The sequence below is a fragment of the Mustela putorius genome, unplaced genomic scaffold, assembly GCF_011764305.1.
Source record: "Mustela putorius furo isolate JIRA1106 unplaced genomic scaffold, ASM1176430v1.1 tig00003834_pilon_pilon_pilon, whole genome shotgun sequence".
Lineage (NCBI taxonomy): Eukaryota > Metazoa > Chordata > Mammalia > Carnivora > Mustelidae > Mustela > Mustela putorius.
In genome coordinates, this window is record NW_025421987.1 from 70626753 (window position 1) to 70654383 (window position 27631).

General features: G+C 36.3%; 1 protein-coding gene and 1 long non-coding RNA gene across 4 annotated transcripts in view; one reads left to right on the plus strand and one right to left on the minus strand.

Annotated features, from left to right (window-relative positions):
• The window catches only part of LOC123394408, a 120343-nt gene that overhangs the window by 76779 nt on the left and 15933 nt on the right, over window positions 1–27631 (minus strand). The window lies entirely within an intron of this gene.
• On the plus strand, window positions 1911–27173 carry LOC101681441 (protein phosphatase 1 regulatory subunit 7). Of its 2 annotated transcripts, none has more exons than XM_004756517.3 (7): window positions 1911–2069; window positions 9900–10041; window positions 13225–13318; window positions 17683–17801; window positions 20443–20585; window positions 23567–23764; window positions 26890–27173. In XM_004756517.3, exons 1-7 carry the CDS (start codon window positions 2044–2046, stop codon window positions 26999–27001), a joined length of 834 nt encoding a protein of 277 aa, XP_004756574.1. In that variant the 5' UTR covers window positions 1911–2043; the 3' UTR covers window positions 27002–27173. The 2 variants fall into 2 exon arrangements, with proteins under 2 accessions (XP_004756574.1, XP_004756575.1); XM_004756518.3 differs by having other exon boundaries at window positions 20464–20585; window positions 26890–27172.

Sequence of the window (27631 nt, forward strand, 5' to 3'; positions counted from 1 at the left end):
TTACTTGAATGAGCTCAAGAGAGAACAGGAGGAGAACTGGATGCAGCAAACATAGTCCTTTCAACACTTTTCCCACACACTGTGATGGCTGTAAAGCAATGGGATGGAAGCTTACGTGAGAAATGGGCCAAAGAATGCTCTTCATTTTGTTTTGTTTCTGTTTCAAATGGGAAGAATTATAGCATATTTATATCTTTGTGAGAATTATTCCACAGAGGATAGATGAGTGATGTAGCAGAATGTCTGGATCCATGGCCTTGGGTAAAGATGAAGGGATAGGATCTAGTCCATGAAGGGGGACCGAAGCGCTGATAAGTCCTAACTCTTAACGTGGGGAAAGCAGAGCAAATGGGCAGGTAAGTGTGAATTGGTGGATGAATGGATGATGGTGCCCAGCAGAGATTCTTTTCTGATTGTTCCAGTGAGAATAAAAATGGGTCAAAGAGGATGAGATAGAAGAGAGAGGAGACTGTATGAGAATCATCTGGGAGACTGGGGGAGAGAAAGGGTCCAGGGATTCTGACAAAGTCAGAAATAAATCACTGGGGTATTACATAGTTTTTGCCTGAGGCAGTAGAAGAACAGAGTAATTACTATGGGCTATAAAGCTAAAAAGATAAATGAGGACTGGTTGTGATTTACTTATCTTAATTAATTCATTTTTGGATAATATTGATCTACAATGTTGATTTGGGGAAATTCCAAGGATGCTTAGAAAAGTCAAGGGTAAAAGAGATGCCCTGACATTTGGCATCTCTACCCCTCTCATGGAAAAAAACAAGCAAAAAACAAACAAACAAACAAGATATAATATTTAAGATATTTGATAGTCCCTTAAAAACTATATTAACTAGGATAAAAACAAATCAATATCTGGATCTTTATCAAAAGTGTTAAACTTTTTTTTTTTTTTTTAACTTGGAAGGTTGCTATGCTAGGTTTGAACCTAAAGCATTTGGAATGTAAAATTGAAGTTCTAACAGAAATTTAATGCGGAGGAGAATATGTTTTCATTCTTTTGATATCAAACACATTCATAAGATTACTTAAACATTTTCAGTCTATGGAAGGATTATTGCCGCATGAAGAAAGGGAATGAAAATGTAAACATGGGTGTTTTTTCCAAGACATCCCAAATATCTTCTTTTGAAACAAGGTTTTGAATGAAATCATTTCCTGAATATCTTGTTCTCTGAAGCAGGAAAGACTATGGAAGTGTTTACTGTGCTTTTGGCAAACAACAAATTCTCGGTTTTCAAAAACACGGCTAACATTTTTCTATTCTGGGGAAGGATTGAGAGAACTTTTATTGGCTCATAAAGTTAAAAATTCATGGTGTTCCCTACTATACTCATAGTAGACGCTCTAAACAAATTGGTTGGAGCAATCAATGAATGTAATATAATACTTTCTCCTCTCTTCCGTGAAAAGTTGCAAATATTTGGTTTGAAATAAAAATGTACTATTAATCTTTTATTCTTTTTCGTGAACAATTCTGTCTTCGATTCAAAGGTGTTTTATCTCAGCAAGGTTCAAGCAGGAGTTAGGTAACTTACCTTTTGCTCCTTCTGCTAGTTCTGAAACTACAGAAGAGAAGCAAAAAAACCAAATACTGAGGGATCTATTGTACAAGTACCACTTCGGATAAACCCACGCTGGATGCAAACAATTCAAGAAATAATGGAACTGAAGGCAGCAAAGTTTTCAGGGATCTATAGAGGTTTGTTCTCTCTGCTACCATTTATGTTTCTGTAGTCAAGGTTCAGTTATACCACAGTGTAGACAACTCCCTGGAAACAATGCCCACTGTTATGCTGCTCCAGTAGCACAAGAATTCCTTTGATGAGCTCTAAGAGATTGGTAACAATACCTTCTGAAAGGCCAGGTTGCTAGGTAACAGCTTGTTTCCTCGGTCACAGTGAATACACTAAAGACTCCCCCAAAGAGGCAACAGATTCTTGGTGGACAATCTCATATCCCCTCCTGGGAACATGATGAAAAATGTCTTTGGAAAAATAGCTTTATGAAGGCCAGAGGAACTTTATGTACCAGCAAGACATGTCCGAAAGGTAAGAAAAACGTGTTGCAAGGAACTTTATACATTACTTGAGAGAAAACAAACATATAGGGTTACTGGATTACATTTCATTTAAAAATATAAAGTCGTGCAACCTGTATTACTGATGATGATCGCTTTGAGAGAGAGGCAAACCCTACTGACACCCTCTCTCCTAACACCATGCAACTATTTACAAATGCAATTCAGTTGATCACTGTGGCAGAGAGAGGTGGTTCTAACTGTTCCAGCCGATGGTATGTCTATAAATACACAGGGCTCTTTGGGAGAGCGCGCATGAGCTGCAGGAGAAAGAGGCAAGAAGATTGAAAATAAAGAGCTGTTAGGGTAACATCTATTAGTTATTAGTGAATATTAGTTAACACCTATTAACTAAACAAATTTAAATAAAATTACTACCACAGAAACAGGACTTTTACTAGCTCAATAAAGCCATGAATCAGATTAAGGGGCCAAAACCCAATCCTTATTTCCTCACTTTCAAATTGCATAGCTGTTTTGTAAACATTTCTCAAAACATACCAATTATTAGACACTATACAATTAGAAGGTTTTCAAGTTTCTTGAATTCATTTTTATCTTTACATTGATGTGTGATTTGGCTCTCATCTTTCAAAAAATGACATTTGCACCTTCAGTTCTCAGGTATATGTACATTGAGGTTTCATGTGAGTACGTGGAACTTACTGATAGCTTCCATACACTGCCTACAGCTAAGAGAGGAATCAGGCTCAGGTGTGGGGTTTAGAGACCAAAACAGTTCCCTTACTAAAGTTTTGTTTTTGTTAGCAAGCTGTGTATATCTCAAACAGTGCCTCAATGTGGTTAATGTTAATGTTAAAAACTGTCATAATTTGGAGACATGGACATGTGAAATAATCATTTTTAGCAGGGTAAGAAATTCTGTGGAGACTTAAACACTTAATTTTTCCCTGCTTGCTGACACCCTTTAATACACAATACCAGAGGAGACTTATTTGTGATCTCTGTATAAAATGGCATTTATGATCAATATTATTATTTTTAAATGAGTAAATATCTATAAAATTATTTTAGACATGGTATAAAAAGTGATGTCCAAATTACAAGGTAAACTTTAATCTTTAAATTTTGAAGGAAGAAGGAAGGAAGGAAGGAAGGGAGGAATGAAAGTAGGTAGTTTGGGAGAAAGGGAAAAAAGAAAGCAAAAAAAAAAAATTTCTGTGTGCTAGTATTTGTTCAATCACATTTCTGCACATCACAAGACAGAAGTCTTATTCATACTACCTTCCCCATATACAGTTGGTTTCATTTGGGATGTCATAGATTTATCTCTGTTCACAATATCCACCTTAATCACTTATTATCCTGTAGTGTGTCTATTCTCTCTTGTAGTGTTTTGTATGTGGTTGAATTTTCTATTACAATAGCATATAGTGTGGTAAAAAATTCTTCAAGCATTGAAAACCTAAGTAGCACATATATATAGCTATATATGTGGTTATAATAAAGTTCTCAAAATTTCTAAGTATCATCTTGTAAAGGGAACATTGAGGTGTCTCAATCTCTTTCTCTTCATTGTTTCTGGCATTTAAATATATTTATACTTCTATAAATGTCAGTGAACCTGCTACTGGTTACTGAAGTTTATAAGCTTTCCCTCTGGAGATGTCCGATAGATGTTTGTTCTTTTACTTTTGTTGTACCTTAATTTGGGGGCTTGTTTGTTTCTATAAGAATGCTCATAGAACTAAAGAGCAGAATGAAAATGCACCCCATAAAAAACTGAAAAATTCACAGATTTTAAGTTCACATAAAATTATCTGACTCATTCAGAAAGAAGATAAATGACAATTCTAGTTGTGCTTTTTTCAAAATACATTGTTTTATGGTTTTAGAATCAACAATCTAAGTAATTTAAGATTTATCTGAAGGATTTTTGGAATATCTATAAAACACATAGTTTTTTGGAACAACACGGAAGGGGGGAGAAGAATATGCCATCCAAAATATGCTACTTCATCATAATGAATATTTTGAATAAAATTAGTTAAGAAACAGCTAGTGTAAGAAGGACATTCTGATCCTCCTCTGTCTTCCTGAAAGCAGGAAATAAATCTCCCACGTGAAGTTACCCTCCCTGTATCAGGAGGATGGAAGGCATTGTTATCACCAGAGATGGGGAATTCAGGGCCAAGAAACGTGTATAAACAATTATTTCCTACTCCAAGCCTAAACTTCTTTAAATTGTCAGTCTTCAAAAATTTATTATTTCTTGGTCTAGGAGGTATAAAGCTGCCCTCATGTCATTTCTTTATCACATTTTCATGGGCTCCCACACACATGAAATTACATTTGTTCTTATGTCAACTTAACTTAAGATCAGCCAAAGAACCTACAAGAGAAGAAGGGAAAAGCATTCCGCCCCTACATTTTATTGGTATCTTACTATTTACTCAGTTAATGGGTCACAAACTTCATTTCGAGGCATCAGAAATTTAAAAACCTGGTATATCCGACTTGCCATTTCAGAAATGAAGACATATCAAGATTTCCTCCTGACTTTACAAGAACCCCATTCAGAGTATTTCCTTTTTTTTTTTTAAGACTTTATTTATTTATTTGAGAGAGAGAGCACAAGCAGGGGGAGAGATAGAGTGAGAGAGAGAGAAGCAGACTCCCCTCTGAGCTGGGAGGCCTCTGTGGGGTTTTATTCCAGGACCTGGAGGTCATGACCTAGGCCAAAGGCAGATGCCTAAGCGACCGAGCCACGCAGGTGCCCCCAGAGTATTTCTATTATCTCACCACCATCTCTACTATGTAGAGATGTACAATCATTCCCATATTACAAATGGGTAAAATACAGGCAGAGAGAGCATAGGATTCTGGATTTAAATAAATTTAAAAAAAAAAAGAAAGAATGATCAAAGACATAAGAAAGGCTAAAATAATACCTCCTTTCATCCAAAATTAACGCTCTAGAGTCCATGGCAATTTTCTTCTAGTGTTTACTTCCGAAGTGCCTGGTTTTAACAAGATCTCACAAGACTGGAGAACCTCAATACTTTTAAGGGAGAGAGAGGGGGAATTTGAAGATTTGGGAAAAGTGACCTTGGCTAACTGAACAATAACCTTGAGCTTTTTTCCTTCCTTCCTAAATACAAACTTCTCGTGAGCAGCAATAAGTATAAATGGAATGCTTAAAAATGGAATCATATGAATACAATTCTGACATTCCTAGATGTCCGAAAGGAGTCCCCTGGGCTGTTGTATGATGGCTGCCCAACAGTCTTTCTAGGCAGGAGCTCAGTTTCTCCTCAGAAATGAGACCATCTGCCACTTCCTCCTTCACTCGACTTACAAAGTTACATAATCACCAACTTGACACTTTAATTAAACAGCACCCATTGTGGCCAACAATTTATGAGGTGTATAAATTCATGACTGTAAAGGATGTTGCAGTCTTCAGATGAAAGGTGCTCGTGAGTTGATAAGTTACATTATTGTTACTTTTTATCCAGCAGTCTCAGCTCACCTGATTCCTTCTCGTTGGCCATTCTGTACTTTTTAAAACCAAGAATAGATGGCCAATTCAGATAATGCCACCTATTTTAAAGACACTATAAATCACTGCTGACAAATGCTGTACAGTTTTAGCCATGGCATCTTCTCCGTGGCAGCTTTATATTGGAGCATTAATAAAATTAATTTCTCTTTCATAAGGGCTTAGATCTGTAATTTATGATAACTGTTTGTTCACTGCAGGCGGAAAGATTAAAAATGAGTAAACCAATATACCAACTAAACTGCATGTGTCTGGTTTTATTTTCTTTTGTGGAGGGGAAATAGGAGAGGGTTTTAAAAATAGCTTGATGGTATCTGGAATGCTGTTCTCATAGGTTCTACTATGTGAGGCTTAACTTTTGTTTTCAGTAAATAATAGCTGCTCAGATTTACATGTTCTATTAACTAGTACAATTATTTATATGTAGTTAAGTGGCAATTGGAATAAGAAAATCAGTATTAATGATTTTCCCTCATAACAACTGCACTCTAATAATGACAGAGCTTTACAGTTATTTAAAGAATCACAATAGCTTATATGAATCTAACTTGAATCCAAGTGGTTAAGAGCCCTTAGTCATTTATTCATGTGCCTTGAGCAGGTTATACCATCTCTCTGTGCCTCAGCTTCTTCATCTATAAAATAAGAATGTTTATTATGTTACAACAGTATAAACAAAATAACAGTGTTCATCAAAATAATCAGCACTTCATTTGGTGGCTGTGATGCATAAATTGAATTAATCCATGCAAAGTCCTTGGTATACTCTCCAGCTTTTAGCAAGTGCTTTTTTAAAAACTTTGTTTTAAGATTTTATTTATTTATTTGAGAGAAAAAGGGAGAGAGACAGAATGGGAGGAGGGGGTAGGGGGAGAGAGAATCCCAAGCAGACTCCCACTGAGCACAGAGCCCGACACAAGGCTCCATCTTACAACTCTGAGATCACGACCTGAGCCGAAACCAAGCATCTGATGCTCAACCAACTAAGCCACCCAGGTGTCCTTAGCAAATGCTTAATGATTATGAACTACAAAATCATTGTATTTGTAAATAATGGTAGTTGCCATGACAGCAATAATGTTACAAAACAAACAAAAATCCCTATCAGTCAGAATCTCTATCATGTGCTGAATATTAAAGATAAGGAACTGCCATTAGAGATGTTAAATTCCTTGCATGAGGTACCAGCAGTGTCTGTCCCTCAGATTCCTAGCACTTGCAGCTAGGAAGTCACAGTTGTGACTTCAGTGACATGTACATTAAGACAGTTGCGGATGAAGTGGAAGTCTGAGTTAGTTACATAATCTGAAAGATGCCCCCCCTTTTATAAACTAAAGACTCAAAAATCTTATTTTGCTTAGATTTCTCCCAAAAAGGCAGACCAAAGAGAAATTTTATTTGAAATTGAAGTCAGAGGGGCGCCAGGGTGGTTCAGTTAATTAAGCAACTGCCTTTGACTCAGGATCCTGGGATTGAGACCCACATCGGGCTCCTTGCTTAGCAGGGAGTCTGCTTCTCCCTCTTTCTCTAGCTGTAGCTCACCCTGTTTGTGTTTTTGCTCTTTCTCTGTCAAATAAATCAATAAAATCTTAAAAAAAAAATAGAAGACAGAAGAAATAGAACAAAGAAGATTTAGAGAATGTCCCTATGGTTTCTACCACAAGATTCCATCACACTGCCCTTCAGACACAGCACTCTGGTATGGTGCCTGGGACTAAATGAGAATGTGAAGCATAGCAACTAGACTTTGAAACCTAAGGAAAGATCTCACACTGAAAGACAATCAGGCTAGTCATCTATTGGTTAGCATCTTTCAGATAACCTACCTGGGGATGAAACTCTTGACCGTACTTCAGTTCATTCTGGGGAAGAAAAGACAAGACAGAGAGAAAGAGAGAGAGACTGGGGATGTTAACAGCCTATTTATATGTGTTACCAAGTTTTAATTACCTTCTCTTACTAATAAATATCTAGTATTAACCAGGATAATGGCATAAAGAGGTCTTCTAGTTTATTTATTTATTTATTTATTTATTAAAAGATTTTATTTATTTATATGACAGACAGAGATCACATGCAGGCTGAGAGGGAAGCAAAGAGAGGGGGAAGCAGGCTCCCCACTGAGTAGAGACCCCCAATGTGGGGCTCGATCCCAGGACCCTGGGATCATGACCCGAGCCAAAGGCAGAGGCTTTAAACCACTGAGCCACCCAGGCACCCCAAGGTCTTCTAGTTTAAATCCCCAAATAATCTAATGTAAACTAAGATGATAATTTTCAGTTACTATTAAACTGAATTTCACTTGATATGGTTGTACTAAGTCTGTAGTACCGCACAAGAAAAGTATAGTAAAAACCTAATCAACTGGATCTCTCTTGTCCAATCCTTTAATTATGTGACTTTACTGTGTGTCCCCTGTGCTTTCTCTAGAAAGACTATATAAGCGAACTATCACCATTTCTCAGACTTCAGATTAAAAAAAAAACAAGAGAGAAGGAAATATCTATATTATTTTATTACCACTGTGAAACTGTTACCAGAGTTTAGAGTAACAAGATGACAGTCACTGATGAGTCAGCCACATCCATTATCTAGTTTCCTGACTTCATTTTGGCAGAAAATACCTAGCATGTTTTAATGAAGACAAATGAGCCAAAAAGTCAGCTAAACTTTCATCCTCTGTTTATCCCAATATATTATTCCGTTTTCTCCCCATTTTTTTTCCCTGATTATTGGTCCAAACTCCAGTTATTGATCATGGGATATACCTGTCTCAGGGAATAATTAATTTCACATAATTTGCTGTTATTCTTCTAATATTTGTTAATTTGTTTCAGTGGCAAGATACACTTTGGGAATTTCAATCAACAATATCCAAACTATGAATTGCTCAAGTGGGAAAGATATGAAAGAGATACATTTTTTTAAAGAATTTATTTATTCATTTGACAGAGAAGGATAGTGAGAGAGGGAACACAAGCAGGAAGAGTGGGAGAGGGAGCAGAGCAGGGAACCCAATGCAGGGCTCCATTCCAGGACACTGGGATCATGATCTGAGCCAAAGGCAGACGCTTAACGACTAAGCCACCCAGGCGCCCCAAGATAAACACTTTCTGACTTTTTCACAACATTAAGACTGAATTCTTGATTTGTTCTTTAGTTGCAGATGGAGGAATAATTTTCTCTTTAATAATAGGATAAGTTGTCTTATTTTTTTAATGACACAATAGTGCTATTTTTTAAATATGATGTATTGGCTATGCTCTTCTACTGTATCAGCTCAGTTAATCCATGAAAAATAAAAGATATTTCTATGTTTTACTTTATGAAGGCAACCTCATATACAAGAGACGTGTGGTATCTTTTAAGCAAAATTGCTACAGAGGCACAATAATTGTGCCATAAAATATAGAAGTTCATCTCTTAAGATTCTTGGAACCTGCAAATTTTTTACCAAGAGTAAAAAAGAGGCCAGAAATAAAGAGAGATATGATGTCTAGTTTTACTTAACATGAAAAAGCAATATTTAGAAATTATTTAAAAATTGGCTTAAAAGAATATACAGCACCAATTACAGAAATAGAAACTTGTAGCTAATACTGAAGAGATATGGAAAACTCTAAGAAAAACTATGAATAATAAACCAGAGAATTACTAGGAGAGTAGAAAAGACACTTTTATATCTCAGTGGCATAAAAATAGGATACAGAGAGCAGTGGGGTGTTGCTAAGTGAAATGCTTGAATAGTCTTCCAAAGTGAGTAAAACTAATTAAAGAAACTGACTTTTTAATTTGTTTGCCACCAATTTGTGGAAATATAAGAGGTCTGGGGGAAATTTCAGGGAAAAGGTAAGGGCCAGATTAATAAGGAAACCAATCAAGAGTTTAAGGATGTTTCCCTGTGCAGATCAGCTGCTGGAGCTCCACTAAGAATCGTATTTTCCTAGGAAGGCTGACCTCCTCATTCATATCTTAGAAGCTTGCATGTGCATTTGTGTGTACCATTAGATTTACCTCTCTAGCACATGCAGTCCACCTAGACCCTCTTTCCTTTGGGGAGAATTTGACTTAACTGTTAGCCACAAAAGTATGCTTAGGACTGAAACAAGATGTCAAAGTCCTTCTGAGAGCTAGATAAATTTCTAGGACATCATTTATCCTTTAAATGGAAAAGCTGGTGCTTACGTTGTGTTGCTATTGCTGTTATACACGGAGATATTTCCAGTTAAAAAATTTAAAAGAGACACACAAACACTTTGAGCATTTTCTTTCACTTAGCTCCTCAGGTCGAAACTCAAGCAGTCAGATTTTCCCGTCTAGTTCATCGTACTGCTCTGGTCCCAGTGAGTCACACACTTGGTCAGCTCTGTCAAGGAACAGAACACTTCATCCACATTCGGATTCTGGAATATCATCCCCGGTAAATATGTTTAATTAGCTCTTTACCTAAGACTAAGTTTATAAAATGTACTTCATGTTACATTGAACATTTTTTTTTAAAGATTTTATTTATTAATTTGACAGAGAGAAATCACAAGTAGACAGAGAGGCAGCCCGAGAGAGAGAGAGAGAGAGAGAGAGAGAGAGAGAGAAGCAGGCTCCCCACTGAGCAGAGAGCCCGATGCGGGACTCGATCCCAGGACCCTGAGATCATGACCCGAGCCGAAGGCAGAGGCTCAACCCACTGAGCCACCCAGGTGCCCCTACATTGAACATTTTTTAATTAAGTGTTTAACTTCTGAAATTTACCCTTGTAATTGGGGAGGAATGAAAGTTTGATACTTTTAGTACCAACTCAGAGAGGAGACAGAAAGAAGGTGCTGGAATGGAGGAAGGAAGACAATAGTAGAGAGGAAGAGAAAAGGTAGTGAACCCCAGAATAGAATGGCATACTGCTTTCCTTTCCCCCTGCTCAGTTTGAATTCTCCTTTCAGTCTAAGATTTGTCTCCTTTCTTTCTGGAATGTCCTTTGTCCACAAGATAAAAATTTTTCCTTCCAAACTCCCCACTTCCAAGACTTTTCTGTAACCACCTGTGCTTTTCCCTCCTTTCCTTTACTCACCATTGTTTCACCTATCCCACTGGCTCCAGATGAGTTACTCAAATACCTGCCTCCCAAATTACAGAAAATGAGTTTTCAAGCACAAATGCCATACTTTATTTAACTTCATATCCCTGGTGCCTGATACACAGCAGGGTACAGTATGGATTTTTGAACAAATGAAATGAAATGAAATGAAACATACCAAATTTGAATATATTTATTGAACCAATGGATTAATTACTTGGTCCTTCAGAAATAAAAAAGGAAAAACAAAAAGACACAAATAATCACTATTCCTTTAGGAGGAAGCAACAGTCACTCAGCTGCAGCACACTGACAACCTTACAGAAATATAAACAAAGAAATGTAATGCCTCATTTTCCTACAAGGTCAGGAGTTGTGAAGTCAACCGCATACCTCCTTCAAAAAGCAAACAGCGTTTTGTACAAAATTAGATGGTGGTTGAAAAATGGAAACTTTCTTCTCAAACACAGCTTTAGCTTAGGTTCTTTTTTTCCCAGTAAGATCCTCATGAAATGACACAAAAAGGCAATGGGGTGTGGCAACCCTAGGGAATTTAACTTCTAAGAAATTTATGTTCTATGATAGAAGCAAGAAAAGAAAAATCCAAAAGCACACTGGAAGTTGGGAAAAAAGCTTCCATAAACATGTGAACTGAATGACCAAGAATAGTCCAGGGACCACATTCCTCAATAACCTAAAAATTGTGCTTCTGGGTTTTTTAAAGATTATTTCTAAAGAATGCATAAATTCCTTGAAAGCATGTTAGCAAATCCTCAGATTTTCTCAACAAATTGCTCAAGTGCTAACTAGCTTTTTTCATGTTGCTTTTTTAATACCAACTAGTTTGCTACTAGTTCTATTCTTTAAATGGAGACATTGACATATTTACTAGAATCACCATGGTCATTCAGTGATTAGGCAATGAAGATCAAAAATAAAAAATAATTATTATTAAAAAGCCACCACTTTTCAATTTATTTTGAATCAGCATGTTCTAAACTCTGCTTCATAAAATGCATGAGACCCATGTGCTACTCCAAGAATAAAGGTTTCTATGATTTAAAAGTCCAGGGGAACACTTTGTGAGTCTAGACTCATAATGTATTTATATATATATATAGAAAGGCTCTGTGGAGTCTGGTAGCAAAGAGAAACACTTAACTCAGTTTAATCCAGAGCCTCATAAGCTTATTCAGTGGTGGAAATGTTTTTATGTTAGTATTAGTCACACAAATTTACAGCTTAAGCAAATCATAAGCTATGTGAAATGCTGCTCTGTGAGACGAAAGCATTGGTTCTGAATACTCTAATGACATTTCTTTATATCAAATATTCTGGGTCTCTTTGTTTATGTGCATACCACTGGCTAACTGAAGATTGAATCTGTGGTATATTTAACATAATGCTCTTTTCTGAGTAATACACCTTTTGTTTGTGTTAACCTTGAAACTATCATAAGCTATATAAGTTTCAGGGAATTTTGATTGACTACAACCTCAATCATAGTAAATAATATAAAATTGCCCTAAATATGGTCTTGCACACATTCTGGTCAGTAATATACTTACTGTCTAGAACAAGAAAGATGACCACACCTGAAATATTTCATTCATACTGGCTACGCATTTTAAGAGGAATGTCAATAAACTGGAACTCTTCCCAAGGAGAATCGTATGTTCTTGTTGGATAGTTAATAATCTGTAGATCATGATCCATGAGCAAGAATTATATGACTTAGGGAAAAGATGGCAAATGCTACAAACAACATCATAGTCACATGTGGCTTCTGCGTAGCCTCAAAAGGCAGAACTTTCACAACTGGAGATAGTTAAAGAAGCTTGGGGGCCCATACAATAAAGAATCTTCAACAGGGGTGCCTGGGTGGCTCAGTGGGTTGAGCCTCTGCCTTCTGCTCAGGTCGTGATCTCAGGGTACTGGGATTGAGCCCTGCATTGGGCTCTCTGCTCAGCGGGGAGCCTGCTTCCTCCTCTTTCTCTGCCTGCCTCTCTGCCTACTTGTGATCTCTCTCTGTCAAATAAATAAATAAATAAATAATAATATTTTTAAAGAAATCTTCAACAATTAGAACTGTTATAAGACAGAAAATGGAATGAGGTTTCTCAATCTAAGTAAACCAGATAGTTTCATTTTATAGTTTTACTAAGCATTTAAATTTGGTAGGCTAAATCAACATTGTACTATTACTTTGCATCCTATCAGATTTTATAAATGTACTAGTGTAACAGTATAAAGAAATGTTACCTGTAGCCCCTAAAAACCATTCAATAAATATTAAAGGATGATTTATCAGAGGTGGTATAAAGTGGATTCATGAATGTGTACACTTATCTATTTCTTTTGTCATTTACCATCAAATATAACTTAGAATGAACTAAAGTGACTTCTATGAGGACACGGTTAGGTACTTGGAGTTTAATTTGGCTGAATGTTTGGCAATGATTTGTATTACTTTTACACATAAAAGTAAATGAGTCTCATATTGCCAGATGCTATTTCTCTTCTCTTATTTTAAAGCTTCCATCAGACTCTTGTAAGTACCTTACTTGGCACAAGGTAGAACAACATGACATTCAAGGAAGTCAACTGCGTTGCCCAAGAGTAAGAGAAGGTAAAGAACAAATGTGTGTATCTTTGTATATGTACTCTGAGTAGATTTTATTTGTGGCTTAAAAAATTACTTGGGGGAAAAAGATATTCCTTGGAGATAGAAAAATTCCCCTTTTCAAGACCATAGAATTACTAATATAGTTAGTGAAGCCACTTTAAAGCATATTCACATATCTGATTATATACATAATAAATGTTCAGTATTAAATGCTGTAGAAAGATGAAAAAGAACTTGTAATTCAACTATCCAGAAATAATCACTGTGACTTTTGTTTCCATTTAGTTTTTTTTGAAAGGTACATACACATATTTCTTTACAAAATTGTACAAATGATTTTGTTTCTTGAGTTTTCCCATTTAACTTGTTTTTGTGAGCATTTCTTCCATGTTATTAAACATTACTCAAAATGCAGTTTTTAAAGGTTGCTTATCTCTCTATCATATAGATATTATTAAATATGTTTAAACAATGATCTTTGTTGGAATTTTCATATATTTACAATATTTCATGATCATGAATTACATTGTCACTTAGATGAATAATTTTAACCTGATTTCATTCTATCATTTGTTTTTAAAACACCAAATGGGCATCTAAATGAAGCAAATAGTTTCATTTTATATTTTCACTAAGCATTTTAAGTTCAGTAGAATAAACCAATATTTTATTATTCCTTTTTATTCTATAAGATTTCATAAGTATACTAGTGTGACAGTTTGAAGAACTCTTATCTATAGCCCCTTATATACATAATGTTTGATTTTTATAAGTAGCTTTCAATAGATTCTAAATTATGTAAGAACAAGCACCATACATTTCTCATGTCTCATTTGCATATCCCATAAGCTGATGAAATAATATTAGACATAATTCTGGCTGCAGTGAGTATTTAGTCTTTATAAAATATCAAATATCTTGGCTATCTGCCATCTGTGTTTGCAGACTTGCAGTTACATTGTACAATGTACAATTTTAGTATTGATTTAGAAAAAGTTGCTTTAGATATATTTGCCTACTCATTTCCCTCTCTCAGTGCTTACCACACAATGCTTTTCTTCTTTCACTCAAACTCAGTTGACAAAGGAAGCTTTAAAAAACATCTTTTCTGAAATGTTAAGTAAAATATGTTCTTGTGTTTTAACTCTGTTAGCTCTGTTTGCAGATAAGTACTGACTCCTATTTTTAAAATATTTGTAGGCAGTACTACTAGAGGTAAATGCAAGTTATCCTGTGGGGACCTAAGAGAGAATATTTTTCAAATGGCCAGAAATTATGGAGAATTTTGAAGAAAGGAGACCAAAAGAAGTAGAGGCCATGTGTGTCACATGAGTAAGAAGTTCACAGGCAAAAAGACAGAGATGGTTTTACCAGGGACCAAAGTGGGCAGGGTTCAGCTGGTCCTTAAACTTTAGTGTTGGGACAGATTACCCAGAATCTTGTGGAAAATACAGATTTCCAGGACTGTCTCTCAAAGAATCTGATATAATTAGTATGAATAGGGCCCAGGAATTTGAGAATTTAAAAAATTAACAGGAAATTCTGTTGCAGATGAGCCCCGAGGGCCAGAGTATGAGAAATGCTAGTTTAGGAAGTTTGGAGGGAAGAAATTTGAATAGAAAGTGAAAAATTGATACACTGAGGGTATTGGCACTTGTGTGTGTATGTGTGTGTGTATGAATGTGCCTGTGTATGCGAGGTGTGGTGGTGCTTGATGATTGTGCTACAATGAGGCAAAAAGAAATTATATTCTGAGCATGGTTGGAGGGTTGAAGTTTAGAGAGAACTGCCAAACTGAAGACATCGGGGGATGATAGAAATAAGTAAGATGTAGGAGTAAACTGAAAACGAGTATGTGTAAAGAGAGTCCAGTGGCCTCCCTTCTTTCCTGAATTAAGTGCCAGTTCACGTGCTGAAGTCATCAGCCAACAAAACCAACCCCATATAAGGACCACGGCGGCCAGTCATGCAGAGGACATCATCGCTCTGCAGAGATAAGGCACATTTTCCTTCCAGACCATTAGCAACACCCGATCTCTTGCAAGTGACTAGTTGTAAAAGGAATAGAGCATGATCTGGGGGAAAGAAAACGTTGGAAAATCCCATCAGCTCAAATTGTGAAGAAAATAGATGTCCCTTGTTCATTGCCCTTCATTTTAAGTTTTGTGTGTGCTTGTGTGAGATGGAGAACAAGTACTTCTCAAAAGGATTCTAATAATAATTACCCTTCTTCTAGATTAGATCCTGAAACACCCATTAAAACTACTTCAGTTCATCTCAGTTGCCCCAGTTGGGCATCTGGGAAGTGTACTTAAGAGAACAAAGGTTATCTGGTATGTGATAAACAGCAATTTCCTAAGGCTTTGATGGCCAGATCAAGACTGACTTAACTCCTCCCAATTAAATGACGTAAAAGAGCCAAGAGTTGGGCAGAGTTCTTTTAAACCATAGATGCTTTCTATTTGAAAATCCCTCAGCAAGTGTTAATATAGTCACTGCTGCTGAGTTACAAATCCAGTGAGGGGATAAAGGACAAATTCAGAGATAGCAGGTGAAAGGCAACATTCCAAGGTTGTCAGATATTCCAGACTATACTTCTCAACTGCTAAGATAGATCTTCAATTATCAACCATGTCTGAGTTTAAAAAAGAAAGAATCCAATTTAATATAACTCCTCACAGTGGAAATGACCTTTGGCTTCCAACTTCAAAGAAATCTTTGAGAGCTGCTTAAAAAAAAAATAATTGAAAGAGCAGAAGATCAATAGAACTCAAACAAACAATATAGGACAGAGTTTAATAACTCTGGGGGTATCTACTGCACAAAGCAAGTTACCAAATTTGGGGGTGGTCATATTAAAGACAATAGAACCTGAGTTCTACCCAATTAGATGATTGCCCAGTTTTTCTAATTCTATGACTTTTAATTCCAATCAGCCTAATCAATGAAGAAGAAAATTTCTTAACCCAAAGATATTTTATTCGTAAACTGGTTAGTATACTTCAGGGTTATGTGATTTCCTGGTGGACAAGTACAGTTCATTATGAGAGAAATGCTCAAAAGGTCAGGTTGCATTTCAGCTTCTACCTGTGTCTGAGGAAAGAACTGATGTTTCTATCAAAATAATGGAACATCGGACTCTTTTATTGCCTTCCATAAATCCTTCACAAATGGACTCATTATCTCCCATCAGAGACCAGACAAGACTGTCACAAAAAGTCTTTGTTCCTGATGCCTTTAGTAACCTTTTCTTTAGTATAACAATTTCTTTTCACCTCTGAACTAAGAATCACACACTCCAGAAAAATGGAGAGGGGGAAGTGTGCACAAATGGTACCAGGTAGGATTCATGGAAACACAGGATGCTGGAATTGGGAGGGAATTGAAATCACTGAGCTTAGCATTGCTGTGAGGGGCCCGCTTAACATCACAACAGACCAAAGTTTAGGTAATTGAGTAATACAATGGAGCTGTACTTTCTCAGAGAAAAATACATTTTAGTAAAATTGGAAGTAAGTATTTTTATAAAGCATTATGATCTTCAAACAATTTCTCATCATATTCAGCTGATGTTGGGCTCTTGATTTTAGTCTTCCCTATATTTTTGCAGACATGGAAAACTAAAGCTCAGAAAATTAAAATTAGTCATCCAGAGTCACCCAACCACCTAGCACCCAACCTTAGACTGAAAACAGGCTTTCCTTTCCCTAACCATGGAAATCTGTGCAAGCCTGATGTGGAGGACAACAGGTTTGGGAAATAGTGGGAAATGAGTTTGGAAATGGAGATTGAGATAAGATTGTGGAAAACCTTATTTGACAAACCAGGATTCTCCACCCTGAACTGGTAGACAGGGAGAAATTCTGAAACATTTTAAGCAAAGCTGTTTTTTTAGGAAAGCTGGATGGCCATGTGTATCATTTATATTGAAGGAGAGATCACTGGAAACAAGGCAATCCAAGAGAAAGTAGTTTTAGTTCAGGTAGGAAGTTATGAGAGTCCCAACGTGGCAAAAGTGAGGGACAGATTCTCAAGGGGAAAGTGATGGAACCAAGGGGCCAATTGAGTTGAGAGACAAAAGAGAGGGAAGGCCGTAAGTGACATCCCCAAAGAGAAGACTGTATAAAGACTAAGTCACTCTTTTGGTGATTTTCTTACCTACCTGTGCTCCAAATAATTTAATAGGTTAAAACTGGACTTATTTTGTTATTGCTTACACTATTGCTTACACTATATGGGCCAGCTCATGTTCTCCTCAATCCTGATATCAAGCAGAAGTTTAAAACAACTGGACAAATATCAGGCAAGATGTCAGTCCTGCCACTGTAAACCTACTTCTTAGATCTCACCTTGTGGTATTTGCCCAGGACCCTCCACAGAAGAGCTGCTCTTCAGACAGGAGGAGTGCACCCGGCCTGCTGGGAAAAGAGTCCTTGAAAAAAACAAATGGGAAACATGGCTACAAGAAAATTGGGAGGACTGCACGGTGAGAGCTTGAAAGATGGGAAAAAAGTCTCTTTTTCTCATTGATTCAGTTACGACACTCCCCCCCCCTCCACTTCTGAGGGCAAAATCAAAACTCTAAGCATTCCTCCGCCATTTTCTCTAAAACTAGCGTGTTTGGGGTTCTCCATCTCTTTGTTCACCTCTTCTTCATCATGACGTGATACTTATTTTCTGACCTGTATCTTATCCTAATATTGCTGAGCTTTGGAAAAGTTTAAAATACTTGAGAAAGCAATCGTTCCTTTTGATAATAGTAAGTGTCAAATGTTGGACAATATTCCTTGTGAAAGACTTTATGATGCAATCCAGAATACCTTGAATAATGCATTCAGCCCAAAACTTTGAACAGCTGGAGCAGCCAGCCTGGTCTGAACACAACTCTCCAGAAACAAAACTTCTTACCAGTAAAAATAGGAGCTGTGATTTGTTGGTGCTGAAAATCACCCAGCTGAACAAGCCGCTAGCTTTGATGCAGCCCTTTCCCTACATCAGCCAGAGCACTACGAAGCAGTGGCGCTGCAGTTCTTCAAGCCTCTAATCCCAGCTGGCTCAGGTCATGTTAGGCAGAGTCCTGAGGGTGTAACCGGGAAGGATGTGTTGGTGGCAAAAAAAGAGTGAATCAACCTCTTCGGAATAGAGTGGGATGCCAATATTTTGTTTTTGTTTTTTAAGATTTTATTTATTTGACACAGAGACACAGTGAGAGAGGGAACATAAGAAGGGGGAGTGGAAGAGGGAGAAGATGGCTTCCTGCCGAGCAGGGAGCCCGATGGAGGGCTCGAACCCAGGACCCTGGGATCATGACTTCAAAGAGATGCTTAAGGATTGGCCACCCAGGTGCCCCAATATTTTTGGTCTTTGGAGTGATCAAATTGTGTACATGAAGAATTTAGGAATTCTTCCAGAAATAGATTGAGTTTAAAACCTGCTCCCTGAGGCTTCTTGAAGCCAGTTTTGCTTCATAGGTTGACCATAGATGTTATAAAATTATGGAATTAGGAGTTTCAGAGAGGGTCTGTTCTAAATCCCATCCTTTCAAAAAGGAAGGGGAAGTCCAGAAAGAAATGATTTGCCAAAGGTTATACATCTTGGTAGTGGAAGATATAAAAATTGAATATTGTTTCCCCTGCATGGTGCTTTCTTTTCTTTTTAAAATTAATTTAAAATTTTCATATATAATGGGTGGACACATTCTACTCTTAAAAATTAAACCATACATCTATTTTATTTGTTTAAAATTTAAGCAATGTACCTGAAACGTTGACCTCCACCCCAGAACTATCTTCAGAGGTAATAATTCCATTGTATACCCGTATTCATTCTTTATAGCTGCTGTTTAAACTATGGATATATTATAAAAGCCAGTGGAACCTTCCTAATAAATTATCATAGAAAATTTAATTGGCCTTGAGATAACTGTACACTAAGAGAACGGCTAAATAAATTCTAACTACCTTAGAAAACTTAATTGGAACACAGTTGTCCAAGAAAAACCTCTCTGAGGAGGTGACATTCAATATAGAGACAAATATAACCTCTTATCATTTCTTAAGTTTTATTTCTTTTATCCTTTTGGAAAATGGAACTTAAAGTATCAAAGTTTATGTTTAGTATCTAAAAATATCAAGAACTTAATGATCTTTATAAAGATAGAGTTATCTATATTCCTTTAAAACTAAATTATTTTGATTCAAATTTTTTAAAAAGGGGATTGCCATTTTATTTGTTAATTTTTTTGACAGATTGGTAGCAGAATTCTGGAAATAAATAGATTAACTCTTAGGAATAGAGTTTATAGGGCCAATGCTACCAGCAAAAGTGGCTTGAATTACCTTTATATCAAAACTGACTGACGTTAAAAGCAAAAATAAAGTATCCACTGTCTATTAAATATGGTAAAGTCATTTTCACATATGTATCTGTAGCTACTTTAAAACAAAATAATAGCTTCGATCTTTTGAATGATGGTATCTCCATTCATAATTAATATTACTTATTACTTCATAGGTAATACTACTTATTATTATTTATTCTTTACTTATTATTAAACATATAAATATATAAATTATATAAGTATATAAATAATATTTATTGTTAAACTACTTATATTACTTATTATTTTAAAAATAATCTATTATTATTATTAGGTGTCATTTTTACTTTCTTTAAGAAGAAAAGGGGGACAACAAAAATTTTCATAATACACAGAAGACAAGTTAGCACGGGGGTGGGGGAGTGAAATCTTTTTAAATGTGATTTCTGCATATTTCCAAGGAGGCCAAGGATAACTAATCATTTCAATCAGTAATTCCAAAATAGAATTGTATCCCTTCCACTCTTTACCCCTAGAAAATTTCAGAATCAGTTTCAGGATCCTGCCTTCCCCACTTCCAACCTTGTATGTAATCAGAATCAGGTCTGATTTTCACCTCCCCTACCTTGAGAATGAATTGCTGCTACATAATTGTGAGTATCTGGATGTGAGAGTGTTTTAGAGTGCACACCAAAAACGGTGGAAAACTACTGGTTTAAATAACATCTACAACACAATTTTAATTAATAACTATTTTTAAAAGTTGACAAAGAACTTGCTTTTTCTTTTTATTTATTTTTCCCTTCAGAATTTGAACCTTTCATTTCAGGATTTGGGGGACCCTTATCAAGTTGCAAATTTTAACAGGATTCTTAGAAGACTAATTCGAGTTGAAACCCTCTGGTTAGTGGATAATTCACTGGTGGACTTAAGTGCCACAAAATTGCCAAGGTACCTGCCCTTTAACATGTCTAGTTACTAAGTTAAAGTCAAATATTTGGTATTTGGACATATATGATGATTTTCTGCACCTACTATGGCCAAATGGTCAAGTCTTAAAGGTAATAGTGGTAAGTGATACCCAAGCAAGGCAAAAAGGTAAATTTATACATCAAAATGTCATACTTTAGAGGGGAAAAAAATCTATTCCTTTCCAAATTAATATTATCATCAATTTTTAGAGGAGTAGTTTGGTATGAGGGAATCACACTGGCAGAAAAGCTTGCCACATCCCTTATATTGTACACTGGAAAATGCAATTACATTATATAAGTACAATTGTTGTAACATAGACATTTTTAGTCATATTTGTTGAGCACCCATGAGACTTCAGGTAGCTGACAAGAGTCTTGGTTTCTCTGAGGTGAGGGTAGTCCATCAGAATAGCAACAGAAACAAATTAAAGTTTTAAAAATATATCTATAGATTCTTTGGTCTTCCAAAGATCCCAAACTCCTGACATTAAAGATAATCTGCCTTTTTGCTCATGATTGCGAGAACTCTTTTCTTAGAGAGCTGCTGTCTGCTGCACTAGGCGCACTGGGTAGGTAGAGTGCCAAGAAGTAGGAGATGAAGGAAATTAAGCAGACACAAGAAGGAAGGGTAAATCCTAGAGCTGGTTAAGTTACATCTCTGAGCTGGGAACACATATCCCTGGGTGATAAAAAGACCATCACAGCCACATGGGAGAGGGAAACGGTCAGGAGATGGAGGAGTTGTCAGAATATGCAAAGTCCCTGGGTATCTTCAGGCATTTCTAAAGCCCCTCTGAAATTTTAGATAGACTTGCATAGCATTTGACTTTACTTGTGTTCTTTTTAAGTAAACTCTACACCTAATGTGGGTCTTAAACTAAGCACAACCCCGAGATGAAGAGTTGCATGCTCTAGTAGTTGAGCCAGCCAGGCGCCCCTACTTAGGTTCTTCTTAAATAACAAATTTTTAAATATGGAAATAAAAATTCTCAAAAGAAAATTAATATCACTACTATAAATAAAAATCATTGGTAGTTGATACTGATTTATTCAGGTTTTTGTTTCTGTTTTTGTTTTGCCAGACTCTTTTCTAGGGATATGATGGTGATAACATTAATTATATTTCTAATACATATTTAAATATACATGCAACAAAAACATGTTTAATAGTCACATGGCATACTTTAGAAATACTAAACTAGAATATAGTGTACTTGAAGTATTTGAACTTGACCTGATCCAGATCAATAAACCTCTAAATCTTTGATATATTACATAAAAAAGAGAAAGAGAGAAACCATAATCATTAAAGAAAAGACTTGCCCCAGATTTAGTGTTCTCTTGATATCTTTTTTGGCTTTTCTTTCTATAGAAATAGACTATATAATATCAAATTATGTAATTGCAATTCAAATTTTACAACTGCCAAATCAAAGTATCAAAAGAGAAAAAAGTTGATGTATTAATTCATGGCCTCCTGCTTTCTGCCCCAGGGAAAAACACCACACTTGGTTTGCTGCTTTTCACCCCTAACATCCTGCAGATTGGGGATGTGTGATGGGCTGAATCTCAGAGCCCAGGGTGGATATACATTGAAAATGAGAGAATGACTAGCAGACAAGAAAAGAACAGATTTCACAAGAGGACAGAAAGAGGCGCAGAGGAACTGCTTAGGCTGGGGTTTCAATTAGAAATCGTAGTTAGGCTGGGGTTTCAATTAGAAATCATCGTCACACTAAAGTACTCCAAAAAGCTTATGTGTAACCTGGAAAAGAGTAAAACCCCAAAGTTATCAAATGTATGATTAGGAGTGTACAAAATGTCCATATGAAGAGAGAGTGGAAGGAAACAAGGAAATGAAGAGTTGTGAAAAAATTACAATTCAGTCGGGTAGGGAATTCAAACTGGATTTTTCTAATAGAGTTGTGTGGAAGCTCTTTCTCTCTGTTTAGCACCATCTTTACCATTAGCAATAATTATTTACTAAGTGTCTTTGTGGGGTACAAGGCCATAAATAAGTTCCCTGTGTTTCTCTCATGGTATTTAATCCCAGCTTATACATAAAGAATTTTTCCTTAAGGCAATGTATTAGTGATTTGAATTATTTCCTCTACTTGCATGGCCTTATACAATTAGAGCTTTAAGGCAAAAATATTGAGAAGCAGGATATGTCAGGAAAATGTATTCAACCTCAGTGCCCAACACACATTTCTTCTCCTAAGGATACTTTTTAGTTTTCTTTTATATATAACCAGATTTTTTTTCCTTTTTCTAATTTTTTTTTAAGATTTTATTTATTTATTTGACAGAGAGAGATCCCAAGTAGGCAGAGAGGCAGGCAGAGAGAGAGAGGAGGAAGCAGGCTCCCTGCGGAGCAGAGAGCCCAATGCGGGACTCGATCACAGGACCCCGAGATCATGACCTGAGCCGAAGGCAGCGGCTTTAACCCGCTGAGCCACCCAGGCACCCCTCCTTTTTCTAATTTAAAATATTATTTTTTCAATATAAAATTTAAGTATGGGAAATTTAATTAGAATTTAAGTAGGGAAAATAAGAACAGATCTCACTACTTGGAGGTAATACTCTCCGTAAGTTGTTATGTGTCTGTGTGAACGACTAGATCATTGAGATTCACTCATTCACAGCAGCCGTTCACTCCTTTATCTGAGACATATTGCAAACCCACCATGGACTAACTACCATGCCAAGTACTGAGTGTATACCCTGGAAAAGAAAACAGACTGTATTCAGCAAGCTTATAGTCTCATATATTCAGCTTATTTTCTCTCCATATTTTGATATAAATATTTCTCTTATAAACCACAGTTGTAGAAAATATCACTGTCATTTCTTTGAGGGGTTATGGTCTAGATGAGGCATGCTAGTCCTGTCCAAGATTTAGTAGTCAACCATCTTCTTCAGGAGACAAATGACAAGGTGTTTATATTTTTAATCCAGATGCAGGGTTTTAAATATGAACAAAAACCATCTCACATCTTTCAAACAATTGCCAAAGATACCTCAGATACAGCATTTATCCTTGGCCGAAAACCACATTGAGTCTCTGACTGGGCTCTCAAGTTTATGCTGCACTCCACTAGAATCCCTTACGCTCAAGAGGAACCCTTGTGAGTTTCACCAAAATTACCGGAAACGGTAAGGCCCCCAAACATCTTTGTCATCTATGTTCTTCATTGAATGTTATACTTTGACTGGCTGTTTCCCTGGCACTTAAATTTACTTGGCAAATATTTATCCTATCTACTATACTTTCAGCATTTCATGCCTCTGATGTCACCTGAAGAACTTTGAACCGATCTTTTTTAAAAAAAATTCTACAATACACTCTTCTCTCAGATAATTTATGATTGCTTTAAAATTGTAGGCTTCTCTTATAATGTAACTTTACATATACAAAGATGCTTCATTTTAGACTTTCAAATCCTATGTGTTTTCTCTCATAATGTTTAATAGATATTATGTTTTTTTAAAGATTTCTATGTACAGATTCCTATCAATGTCCAAGTGATAGTTTTATAAATGGTTTATTCTCTGGGTTTTGTTTGTTTGTTTTGTTTGTTTTGTTGGGAGAGAGAGAGCAAGAGTGATCAGGGGAGGGGAAGAAAAAAAGGGAGAGAGAGAATCCCAAGCAGGCTTGATACCTGGCACAAAGCCTGATGCCACGCTCAATCTCATAACCCTGAGGTCATGATCTGAACCAAAATCCACAGCTGGATATTCAAACAGCTAAGCCACCCAGGCACCACTATTCTTTGACTTTATTTTCATTCCTTTGGGCCACAAGGGCACAATTAAATGGATACAAAGAAGTGACTGATTCAATCTACCCCACTGGTTGAAGGTCCTTGAAAGCCTGTGAAGAATAAACCATTTTATTTCTTTGTCACTACTGGAAGATTCCTAATGGTAATAATGCAATGTATACCTTGGGGTATGCAGAAAATTCCTTCTTCCCTAGCTAATTCCCAACACCACCTGTGGGAATTTAAAGGGCAAAAACAAGCCACTGAGTTTTAGAACTTGTATTTGTCCCCAGATAACAAGTCAACTCATGTCTCAGTTTGAATCTGTCATACAAAGGATTAGATCATCTCTAGGTGTGTACCTGGTCTATGATTATGTCCTTCATCTACATTCGACTTCAATAAAATCCTAGTTCTCACTACCTTCCTTTCTCAAACTGCCATTTTCCCATGACAACAACCATATTCTGAGGCCTAGATAATATTAGACTCTAAACCCTGATGTATAACAAAAAATTGTCAAAATAAGAATTCTAATCTCTGTTGCTCCTACATAAATCTTATTACTGCCATTGTCTCCCCCATGACTATAGACTGAAGGCAAAATTCATGTTCTGTGATAATAAATTCTCAAATTGCTTTTACATAAGTGAAAACTAGCAGCACAGTTGCTTTAAAATTGAACGAAGATTTAACTATAATAACATTTTGAAATTTAAAATTGTATTTCTTATAGTCAGAGGAGGTTTAGCTGGACATTTCAACATCATTCATAAAAAGGCACCTTTCTAGTCATAAAGAAAATTGATTAGTATTACATTTTAGTTTTGTTAATTTATACATGGAATTTTATTTTGCTCCCAATTCAGTTACTTGCTTCCCCTCAAAGGATGCCTTACAACAATAGAATTAAGATTAACTGTCTGAAATCTGATATGCCCTGAGGTCTCACTATAAATCTGTCTTCAAAATTTATGATGTGGTATAGAGTTATGTGAGAATGAGGGATATAATGAGGCTCTTCTATTTTCTAATGTTAACTCTGTTGGATTGAGTCCAAGGTGGATACAGACTGGCATTCAAGCTATAAAAAGCCAGATTGTATTGACTTGCATAGTACAGGGATACTTTAAACAGAAAGATCTGCCCAAACCAAACTGAACTCCCAAGTTCATCCAAATTTGGGTTCAGTCACCTAGCCAAAACCCACACTTTGAGGATTATAACAGATTTCATTCTGTCTCTGGGTATCTCTGTGTCCAGGATTTGGGCCAGACTTTCAGTGTCCCTTTACATCATAATCAGAATTATTTAAGTATAAGACTTTCTTGGTCATTGTCACCTAGAATTGTGACTGTCTTTCCCTTCCTCCTTTGTCTCAGATCCTCCAATAAGAAGAAAGCACAGTTCAAAAGAGAAAAAACTTACTGATAAAGCTCATAGCGTAAGTCCCAGTAGGTAGAAGGCAGCCCCATGTCCTGGGACAACCATAGGCAAACTCTTTCACTCTTCTTCAGAAGTCAATGTGATCTGAGTTCACCACAGTTTGACTTTTTGAAAAGTAGTAGCTAGGGTTTCCTGTCAGCTAAGTCTGAACATTAGGGTCAGAAGGCTTAGATTTTCATCTTTGTACTGTCCCCCACAGGCTTTATGATCTTGGATAAATGACTTAAAACAGGGGACAAAAACCTGACAGAACTGGTGTGAGGATTAAATAAGATAACGTTTAGGAAGTAATTAGTGTTAAGAAAATTATGTGGCCAATGAGAGCACCCAATGAGGTCAACACCACCATTAGTTGACATAGCATGTCTACTGACAGGTTCTGGTATCTTTCATCCTGGGCAAGTCCTAATATGCATTTCCTCTGGTCTGAGCCCACAGAACTCCCGTATCTAGAAAAACCATCCACTTGAAAGGAAACACTTCTTTATAATTCTGCTAGGCATTTGACTGTTTAACTGGGCTGATGAGCGGGACCCCTTCCTGAACCTGGAAGTGACTGTGTAAATCTGAAATGTGATCTTCAGAAATGCTCTCTATCAAGAGAAAATAACTCAGGACAAGACTATTTCCCACCTCTTCTCTTATGCCTTAGAGCCAGAATTCTTCCTTAACTATCACTAAACAACTTTACTTCTTTAAAAAAAAAAAAACTTTTAACTTTCTAATGTGCACACATATCATTATCTCATTCTTTCTCTCATGGTTATTTGGCTAAATTCCTTCATTTTTCCCCTTTATAGAACATTGTAAAATGGGACTGAAATTCTCTTATAAAAACAGACTGTACATAGCACCACTTCTCTGATCTATAATTATGATCTGTAGAACTATATGGTAGCTCCCGAAGAGGACAAGCTACAGCAGCATGATCAGCTCAATGAACATAGAGTATTTTATTATAACACTATTGTAAAGATTAAAAAAAAAGAATAAAATGATAGACACTCATCTCTTAATCAATAATGCTTTTGTTCAGTATAGTTACTTATTTTTTTTTAACTTTTGCTTTAGAGTGTTTTCCTGTTTGCCAAACTTAAAAATGCTGGACGGAATTCCGAAGCTACCAGAAGATTCTTCACCACCAGAAGCCAATATGTTTTCAAAAATGTGTATTATATCATAATGCAATTTGTATAAAAAGAAAGCAATCACTATTGTTTCTAAAAACTCATAAATACAGGAGATACATATTGTCATATTATCAATATGTCACTTACCATGTATATATCATATATATGATATATTTATATATTGCTTTCCTTTAAATTAGTGATCTCCAGTTTTGTTTTATTTTTAAAGATTTTATTTACTTATTTGACAGAGAGAGAGAGAGATCACAAGTAGGCAGAGAGGCAGGCAGAGAGAGAAGGGGAAGCAGGCTCCCTGCTGAGCAGAGAGCCTGATGCGGGGCTCGATCCCAGGACATTGGGATCATGACCTGAGCTGAAGGCAGAGGCTCTCCACCCAGGCACCCTCCAGTTTTTAATTCCATACTCCAACAGTATATTTGAAGTATTCACACTTCAAATAAATTTTGAACATACACATATAATTTTTATTTAGAAATCTTATACCTAAAATACTAGAGAAATATATAATGAATATTTTAAACATTAAAAGAGAGATCTTTAAGTGATGGCATAAAAATTTAACATAAATAAAAGCTCTAAGTCTTCCTCCATACTCCAGGAACTCATCTTTCCAGCCTCAAGGCTATAAGTCTTTTACTTTGAGAGTACTGCTTCAAATATCT

What these genes read in the sequence shown, in the direction of transcription:
- LOC101681441 (XM_004756517.3), top strand. Translation starts at nt 2,044, where the DNA reads ATGTACCAGCAAGACATGTCCGAAAG. An exon ending in TTGCCCAAGAGTAAGAGAAG is followed by an intron (nt 13,319 to 17,682) that starts GTAAAGAACAAA and finishes GTATTTGCCCAG; the next exon opens with GACCCTCCACAGAAGAGCTG. An exon ending in CACCAAAATTACCGGAAACG is followed by an intron (nt 23,765 to 26,889) that starts GTAAGGCCCCCA and finishes CTTTTGCTTTAG; the next exon opens with AGTGTTTTCCTGTTTGCCAA.